The sequence below is a fragment of the Macrotis lagotis genome, chromosome X, assembly GCF_037893015.1.
Source record: "Macrotis lagotis isolate mMagLag1 chromosome X, bilby.v1.9.chrom.fasta, whole genome shotgun sequence".
Lineage (NCBI taxonomy): Eukaryota > Metazoa > Chordata > Mammalia > Peramelemorphia > Peramelidae > Macrotis > Macrotis lagotis.
In genome coordinates, this window is record NC_133666.1 from 681571600 (window position 1) to 681581286 (window position 9687).

General features: G+C 49.9%; 1 protein-coding gene across 2 annotated transcripts; it reads left to right on the plus strand.

The window, feature by feature from the left end:
• The first annotated feature begins 536 nt into the window (after positions 1-536).
• On the plus strand, positions 537-9687 carry PRKAB1 (protein kinase AMP-activated non-catalytic subunit beta 1). Of its 2 annotated transcripts, none has more exons than XM_074205970.1 (7): positions 537-620; positions 1046-1222; positions 3739-3902; positions 4843-4936; positions 5133-5247; positions 7440-7573; positions 8564-9687. In XM_074205970.1, exons 2-7 carry the CDS (start codon positions 1055-1057, stop codon positions 8708-8710), a joined length of 822 nt encoding a protein of 273 aa, XP_074062071.1. In that variant the 5' UTR covers positions 537-620; positions 1046-1054; the 3' UTR covers positions 8711-9687. The 2 variants fall into 2 exon arrangements, with proteins under 2 accessions (XP_074062071.1, XP_074062072.1); XM_074205971.1 differs by lacking the exon at positions 537-620 and adding an exon at positions 687-703.

Sequence of the window (9687 nt, forward strand, 5' to 3'; positions counted from 1 at the left end):
CTGAGGCCTGGAGAAGTTGGATAGATTGCCCAAAGTCCCACGACTGCTGGGGAAGATCTGAGGGGGGATTCGAACTCACGCTGAGTCGGATTTCCAATCCAGAATTCTGTGAGCAGCGCCACCTAGCGGCGCTTCAAAGGTCTGCAGCACGGGAGCTACTGGGGAAGGGCCAGCGAAAGCGTACCTCTGCGCAGGCTCAGAGGCTCGCTCTGGGACAGGCCGCCTCTGCTGCGGACTGCGCAGGCTTGATAGGAAACTCCACCCTTGGCCACGCCCCTTTCCCGCCCCTATGCAAATTTTATCCCCCCCGCCTCTGGACCTGCAGACTGCGCAGGCTCGATGGGGAGCCCCACCCTTCGCCACGCCCCTTCCCCGCCCCCATGCCGACGTCCCCTCCTCCTCAAAGCGGAAGCAGAAGGGGTGTCTTCCTCCCCAGGGGTCCCCCCAGCCGCAACCGCCGGAAACGGAAGTGGCGGCTGGCCCGCTTGGGGAGGGCCCCCCCGCGCTTCCGGCGATTCGGTGACCCGCGGGGAGAGCGGAAGCGGAAGTTGCTCCTCGGGAGGAAGACGTCGCCTCGTAATCCGGCGGGCGCTTTACGGTTCGAGTGGCGGCGGCGGCAGGTAAAGAGTCCGGCAAGGCCTGGGCCCGGGGCCCGCCGCCTGCCTCCCCCGCCTCGCGGGCGGCCCTGTTAGAGGACACGCCGGTGTGTTCGCGCGTGAATGTGGGAGTGCGTGTGCCCCCCGGGCTCCCCGGCCCCCGTTCATCAGAGCCCCCCGTCGTGGGGACGCGGCGGCGTCGGGGTGACCCTCCCGGGCTGCCCCCCCACACCGTGGCCTGTCAGGGTCCCATCAGTGCCGGGGTCCTCCGGGGACGCCTCCCCCCGGAGTCTGGACTCCAGTAGTCAGGGAGCTTGAAGGGGCCCCCTGCTCCCCCGGGGTGACCCCTGCGGCCTGGGGCCCCGCACCCCCTTCCCCGTAGCCTCTCCCCAGCCTGCGAGCCCCAGCGAGGCGGTGTCCAGGGACCGGTCTCCCCTGTGTCTCCGCAGTCTCTCATCATGGGTAACACCAGCAGCGAGAGGGCCGGAATGGAGCGCCAGGGGGGCCCCAAGACGCCCCGGAGAGACAGTACGGGGGGAGCCCTCACGGCTAAGGACGGGGACAGGCCCGAGATCCTGATGGACAGCCCCGAGGACGCTGACCTCTTCCACTCCGAAGAGATCAAGGTACGGACTGTGCAGCTGACCTCTCCGGGCTCCTCACCGTGCCCTTGGGTCTGGGCCGGCTCCGAAGAGGTCGCTAAGCTCTGCCCCTGGGGCATAGCTCTGCTAGGCAGCAGCAGTTAGGAGAGACTCAGAGGAAGCGCGTGTAATTACTGAGAAGGAAGAAAAAAGTCACCCAAGGGAATAGGAACACTTAATATCACAGAGGCCACTAGACAGCTCTGGGACAGATCCTCAAAGCCCTGCTTAATTAAGATGGGAAAGCTAGCAGTTACTAAACGGTGCTACTGTATAAAATCAGTTTCACAACTCTGCGCCTTCTCTTTGCAAACGGGTTCCTTTGTTGACTATATTTTAGTGAGAGGTCACAATATTTAATGTAGCGATGGACTTACAAGGAGATATCTGTGGTGCCTCATTACTTTTAAAAGAAAGAAGAGGTTTTTTTTTTTTGGTTCAGTGGAGAGAATAGAACAGAAAGAAGGCCAGACAAGGAGGATTACTTTGAGTCTACCAGGTGGACTTTTGTTCTGTACTTAAAAGCAAATTGTACATAATGGGGGGGGGGGGCCTGTAATTTCTTGTACGATGGATCCTCTTTTTATGTTCTCCCATGTATATACAAATGCCTACTTTATTTGTTTAGTTGATTTTCAAAATAAAACTTAAAAAGAAAAAAAATTTTCTATAAAATACAACCAGGAAAAATTAATTGGCTTCTTGGAGAGGCAAATGGGAGTGAAGTAATCTTTATCCATATAGGGGTTTTTTTTTTCCACTTAGAGTACTGAAGTCCTTGATCTTCAAAACTAGCCACAGTGCCCCTTTATGCCCTTGTCCAAAGTCATTCCCTGCCAACTCTGCTGTGTTCTATTTTCCTCTGCTGTGATTGCTGTGATATCTTCAAGGTGAAGGTGACTTTCTGTGGTTTGGCAGCTGATACCAAAGCCATTATATCCCAAGAAACCAGCAGCTCCTGTCACACAGTGCAAGGGAACTTGTGGGAAAGTGGGGGGGGGGGGGCACAACAATTTATTATTTAAATATATGTCCTCTGCTGGCCTCCCAACTACCTTTGTGCCCTTCATAGGCCCTAATTATTCATCAGACCCATTAGGGAAAGGCTATGCAGGGGTAATGGAAAGAACAGTAGACCTGAAGGTAGAAAATTCAGTTTTTAGGCCCATTTGCCAATGGGATGATGCTTTCTCCTTTGGAGGTTGTATCACTTATCTCTTAGAACTTAGGGGCTTCCCACCTCAGTCGTGTCCCTTTCTTGATTATTGGGCTGTGTAATTGCTTTATTTTCACATTGCCTAGCTTGGTGCCTGCTTTTCATAGTAGTAAATCTATTCATTTTGTATTTGACATTTACATGGCCCATGAAGGCTTCAAGTGCCAAGGGTCTCCTTGTAGTCTCACAGTTACACCAGAGAGGTTACAACCAAGTAGTGTTTCTCTATTTTGCATATTAGGAAACTGGGCCTAAGAAAAGTTATTTGCCCATGGTTACCCATCTGCTAAGCCTTAGAAGCAGGGTTAGAACCTTGAGTCTTTCTGGCTCTAAATCTATGGTTGTAGGGCAGCTACGTGGCACAGTGTATAGAGCACAGGCCTTAACCCCATTTGCCTTGCAATAAATAAACAAACAAAGAAATAAATCTATGGTTGTGTCCACCTGGAGCTAGCTAATTCTCATTCCAGTGGAGGAAGGAAAAGACAAGCCATTTCCTTCTCTAATTCAATTTTTCAGAAATTGAGGCAAACAGGGTTAAATGACTTGTCCAGGGTCACACAGCAAGTTAGTGTCAGAGGCTGGCTTGAAACTGCAGGCTTGGCACTCTATACACTATGTCACCTAATGGCCCATTCAGTAGTATTATACAAAACTAATTTAGTGATTATTCAGTATATTAAGTATGTAAAATATATTAATTTTAAAAAATGGTCCTAGGTCTTAAGACCTCTATCAAATAACTGGGCCAAAGTTGCCCCCTCATTTAGCTATATTAGCTAGCTGATTTCTTTGGAGGCTCTATGTGCATTCCCAACTCAAAATTTCTGCTGTTTCAGACTTCTTTGGGCTACTGCCAATCCAGTGTACGAAATCTTGAATACCTGGTTACTTACTGGTTACTTGGTTAAAATATTAACTGAATAATCTACAAAACAGTCGGGGGTTTTGGTGCTTTTATCTGTTCTTTGTAACACAAAAGGTTTCTGAACTTTTTAACCTTAAATTCCTCAGTGCATTGAATATCAATAGTTTTTATGAGTTGATGGCTCTGAGATAGTGGTAACTGATAAATCTGTGTCCCATAAATATTAGGATAGTAAATTGGCAATAACGAAACCACTCTGGGGATTGTTCTCTCTTTCCAAACTGAGTGCTTTCTTAGGAAAACTAGGGGGCAGTTGCAGGGATGAGCTTAACATTATTGCTTTTACTTAGCAATCTCTAAATTCTAAAACTCTCTACGTCTAAAGACTCAGCAAGCTCTAAATCCCTGTGCTTCTAGGCTCCAGAAAAGGAAGAGTTCCTTGCATGGCAGCATGATCTAGAAGTGAATGACAGAGCTCCCACCCAGGCTCGTCCAACAGTGTTTCGCTGGACAGGGGGAGGAAAAGAGGTTTACTTATCTGGATCCTTCAATAACTGGACAAAACTTCCCCTCACCAGAAGGTATTTGAGGCAGCTTTTATGTTGGAATTCTCTTGGAAGTTGACTCACTTGTCTTTCTGATGGAACTCTAAATGACAGCTTTGGCTGAAGATCCTGAACAGGAAACTAGTTTGTAGTAATTCAGATTTCTGGGATCCAGCCAACTAACTCTCTTAGAACTAACCTCCTTTTGTTTAAAGTAGGACTTCCTGTTCCCTAAACAATCGTACCATCTTTCACTTGCCTGAAAGGAACTTAAATTCCACTAGAATGTCTCCTATAAAAGTGAAAAAAGGGCTTCTGGTAAATAGAAGTCATTGGCAGGGACCCAGGAAAGCCTTTCTGTGGCCTGGACTGCCCCAGTAGCTTCTGACTTCATTTACCCATAAACAGACATTCTCTCCATGAGAGAAGGAGAGAAGAGTAGTGGGCAGCCAGGGCAGGCATGGGGTACCCTAGTGGCCTTGAAGAAGGGGATGGGAACAATGGGTGATGAGGGTTCCTTTCCCTAAACTGTTTTGTGGTCTTCGGGCCACTTCCTCTTCAAACCAAAGTGGCCATGAGCCTCACCCTGCCTCAGCCTCAGGCATCCTGGCAGGAGCACGGGCATGCCCTCTTCAGCCCTGTGTGCTCTCACTGCATTTGAAGCAGATTCTGGAACATGGTGGTATCAGGAATCTCCAATGACAGACAAAGGTGAAGGCATCTTGCTGGTGTCTGTGTCAGGGATGGTGTCTGTGCTTCAGATCCTCTGCCAGCTCCACTCCAGGCTGTACTGAGTTGTCCTTGGTTGTCTCCAGCTGCCCTCTCTTCTACAGCAGAGATGTCCCACTTCTGAGGGGGGCTCTCTTCATTTCTTTTGCAAGGCTGCTTCCCTGAAGCTACCAGGTTTCCTTTTTACAAGGGGGGGCAGTTGCAGGGATGAGCTGACCCAAATCATTTGCTTCCTTTGACATTCCAGCCACAACAACTTTGTAGCGATCCTGGATTTGCCAGAAGGAGAACATCAATACAAGTTCTTTGTGGATGGTCAGTGGACCTACGATCCCTCTGAGGTACGATTTCCTTCTTCTCTGGATGGGTTCCCTGGAACTGCTCCCCACAGGGGCCTGGTCTTCAGGCCATCTCTGCCCAGGCTTCTCCTCTGGGCCCTGGGTCAGTCAGTTGATAAGAGCCCGGACCAGTGGTTCCATGCCCTCTCAAGCAGGAGACACTCCACCTTGTGACTTGTCCCTTTCCATCTCTTCCCAGCCAGTAGTGACCAGCCAACTCGGCACCGTTAACAACATCATTCAGGTGAAGAAGACTGACTTTGAAGTGTTTGATGCTTTGATGGTGGATTCCCAGAAATGTTCCGATGTGTCTGGTAGGAACCCAGTTCTTTTCTACTCCAGTATGTGGAGATGGGAACTCATGGGCATGACCACACCGCTAGGGTCATGTGTCCTTGAGCCTTAGCCTTGAGTTTGTGCCCCAAGTTCAGGGATCATTGAGCGTACCAGGAAAGGATGTGGCTACTGAAATGCACCCGCTTTGATTGATAATGATTTTGTTTGTGATCATAGGATTTAGAGCTGGAAAGGGCTTTGTGAGTCATCTCAGGGTGCAACCCTCTTTAGTACCAATGAGGCCTCGAAAACTGAAATGACTTTCCTGGGGTCATAAAGCTGTTAACTCAAAAACCATTAGCACCTGTGGATATCAAAGCAGTGTTAATTGCCAGTTCACTCCTTTCTCTAGTCTTGTGACTACCACTTGGAGACCCAGCCCAGTAAAAGCAGACCCTAAATACAAGGTCTGGTGGTCAGTCTCAAACTGGAGACGGGACTGGAGAGACAGACTCTCAGAAGAGGCTTCCTGGGCTGCTGCTCTGGCTGCAGGGTGGGTGACCTAGGCAGCTAGCTGAGATGCTCTCTGGGCCAGCCACAGGTCGAGCAGCTGGAGGAGTCAGGTTTCCAGGCTGCTCCCCGAAGCCTGCCTTATTTGTGTTGTAAATTAGGAGTTTCAGAATCACTGAGGGGAATCAGAGGAGGCGGGTCCCAGGAAAAAGACCACAGAGCCTGGCTTTTCTTGAGCTCCAGGGCTGGATGTCACTCTGTCTCTGTCTGAACTGCCCCAGCCTTGTGACTAGGATCACCTAGGAGACTGTTTGCCTGGAAATTGTTTGTGTGTCACATTTTTCCAACTCTTCCTGGGAAGCAAATCACCTCAGAACACAAAATAGAACCTCTGGTTAGGGCCTGGAGGAGTGGTTGTAATTGAATCTTTACCCTGATTCTTCTCCCTCCCCCATGGGGGTTTTAACAAGTGATGGGGGTCACTTACTAAGCCGGCTTTATCTGGCGACTCTCCTCCCTAGGAGGGCTAGGTTTATGCTGTGTTTAACTCTCTTGCATGAGTGAATCATAATCATTAAGATCTGTCATCATGGACTCCTGTTATTTTCATTGAATTTGAAAATTGCAGTGGTCTGTGGTGTGAGAGTGTGGCTGATTAGTGTGTTTCAAACAGGACTTGAAAGCCTAAAAACTAGCAACTATCGAGGTAGGAAGGCATTTATGACTGAAGTAGAAACAGCTGTTTATTATTTTTTATCTATGCAAAGAGCTGTCTACTTGCTCTGGTTTCTGCAGAGGGGGCTCCCCTAAATCCACCCCCTGTACTTCCTCAGAGACATAATTTAAAAGTTCTTACCTCTAGTGAAATATTCTCAATAGTGATTGCTTTCTGGGAGAAAAATGTACCTCGGCCAGCCAACAGATCTTTTGGATTCTCATTGCTCTCTGTCCTTTTCATTCTGCTCAGTTTTCTGAATGCCTTTCTTAGCATCTCCTTGCGGTGGGTGTGGATTGGTATGGCTATGAGCGAGCTCCTAGAAATGAGCACCTTGGTGCTGCTGCCCTGCTAAGACAGTGAGGAGGCTTCATCAGACTTGACTTTGAAGCCAGCCCAACAGCCCAGTCTTCCATCATGCACAGTCTCTTGAGCTGAAGCTGGAAAGATGGTGGTGGTGAGGCCATGACCTTCACGGCCCCACAGAATCTTCAAGGGGGAAGGGCAGGCCTCAGAGGGCATCCGGGCCAGTCCAGGTGACTGTCCTGCACTGGTTGGCCCAGTCATCCAGATTATTCTACAGCAACATTGAAAATAAGAACAAAAAGCTTTCTATAGGAAAAAGTTTTAAAATGCTGACAATTCTGCCCACAGTTGACCCCTGTGACTTGGGGTTTCCTTCCTTATTCTGCCCACATCTCAGCAAAGTGTTTGTTGGCACTCCCTGGAAGGAGCCTGGGCATGATCTGCATAGGTGGAAAGGGGCAGTATCGCCTGACCATGATTGGCAAGCTGGCACTCTTTCTGTCTGTGCCCTGATGCCAAGGCCTCTGTGGTTACTTCTGAAATGTGTGCCAATAACCTTAACCAAAGTCTAAAGGGCTTTCTTGTGGTTCTCTGGCAACCTTCATTCCCTTGAACACTGTGGCAGAGAGAAAACTACCCAGTGAGGCCACCCATTAGAGGAGCTTTGCTTAAATGAAGTCTTTTTATTCTCCCTGGCAGAGCTGTCAAGTTCGCCGCCCGGACCCTACCATCAGGAGCCCTACACCTGTAAGGCAGAGGAACGTTTCAAAACACCACCCATCCTTCCCCCACACCTGCTCCAGGTCATCCTGAACAAGGACACTGGCATCTCGGTAAGTGCAAGAGCTTTGTGGCTCCAGCTACCAAGGCCACTTACCGTCAAGAGCAAGAGACTGATTCCACCTTTTTCCTCAAATCTGAGCTTTTCTTTTTTCATTTTGTGAGATAACTCTCTCCTGTTATTCAGCTAAACTTTTTTTGTATGCTTAATTGTGTGGAAATAACCTGGCCTTTTTATCCTTTGAATAAGTTGTGCCCCCAGCCCTGGAACCTGAAGGACCATAGTATCAGGAGACACCTTGACGTGCCTTTGCCTACCACCATCACCAAGAAAATAAATTTGCCTCCCAGCTCATCCAGGATTTATGGGACCTTGCCTATCATTTGAGGCAGCTCCTCACTTTGTTCCCGGGTTGGCTTTATAGCACGTTCTTTCTTGTGAAATTTGACTCCTCTCTGACCCATCCAGAATTAGCCTGGGTCCTTAGCTCAGCATCCTTCAGATTGGGAGTCAAGACCCCAGGCTTTTGTTGACTTTTCCCTGGGTCCCAGAGACAAAAAAGTTACCAAACTACCCTGATAGCAAGGAACACATTGATTTTTTCACTTTGGACTCCCCTTTGGGAGGCCAACCTTGGGATGGGTTTTCCTTGCTATCAGAAACATCATAGCGTGTCTGGGTGAGAGACATAAAGCCTGCCGTCCTGCCTCCCACTTGCTGCTGTTCCCACCCCTCCTTGGCACCCCTTCCTCCATAGTCTGGGAGAGGGCAGAGATGGAAAAGTGGAAAGCCAACCAGGCCTGTCCTTATGTCCAAAGGGACCTGGCAGGACCCACTTGCCCCAGCTGCTCTTCTGAACGAGAGGCATTGAAGCTATTCCAGAGAGGGGATTTGGGGCCTTCCCTTTCCTCCTCTCTCTCTCTCTCTCTTTCTCTTTCTCTCTCTCTCACTGAGGCATCTCTTACACCCTGGGTGGGAGGCCCTTCCTCTCCCCCAGGTTCCTGCTCTGGGATCTGACGTGACCCCTCTTCCATTCCCACAGTGTGATCCAGCTTTGCTGCCAGAGCCCAACCACGTCATGCTGAACCACCTGTATGCCCTTTCCATCAAGGATGGTGTGATGGTGCTCAGCGCCACGCACCGCTACAAGAAGAAGTATGTCACCACCTTGCTGTACAAGCCAATATGAACCCCCCAGGAAGCTGCTAGCACCTGGGAGCAGCGGAGAGGTCAGCACAGCATGGCTTCTCGCCACAGGAACTGCAGCCCGGGTCTTCATTCCATGCTCTTCTAAGACATTTCCCTCTTGCCCTTCTTGAAGCTCTCCTTGCAAGGCAGCTCCTGAGGAGCCAGCCGGCCACCACAGCCACTGACTGACCATCAAGCTTTCTGGCATTTACCAAGGTGGGGAAGGCGTAAAGGAAGGTCAGAAGATCAGCTGCAGCCCAAAGCGTGAGAACATCTCCAACAGGCTCAAGGCTTCCTCCCCAACGTCAAACTCAATCCAGCCCAGACCCAACTGCAGCTGTTCTGAGCTTCAGGGAGCTTGTGGTGGCAGCACATCTCTGAGCAGCGGGCCTACTCCCTCTGCTGGAGGTGCCATCCCTCACACACACTGAGCACGCTGTGTATCAAACCCAAAATGACTGCAGGGGTTATATGTAGTAGAGATGCAATGACATAGGCTTGGAAAGGCATTTTTCTCTTTTTAATCACCAACACACAGATGTGGATCATGTGAAAAGGTTCCCTCAGGGACCATCATCACAGCTGTGGCCAGACTGGCCAGAGTGCCAGCGTGCAGACAGGTTCACCGCTCGCTCTAACTTAGTGACGGGTGACCCTGGAACCTGCCTAGCTGAGACTTCAAAACCAAATGATCATGGGAGGCTCCGGTAGGGGCCAGCCATTTAGCAAAGCTTTGATTCTAAAGGGGATTTGGGCTCTCCGGGGTGGGTGACCTCCCAAGGTGACAGGCATTGCCCCAGCCCACTCTGGGCCTCACAGCAGGCCAGGGTACCTCCCTTCAGTGTTCACTCATTGGGTGCTCTGGAGCCTTTGGGCAATCACACCTCTCAATATCATTGTGGACACACTGAACCATTGCCCTCACCTTGTCATACTTCCTGAATGGGTTTCAATAAAGCTTTTTTTTAAAAAATGTCA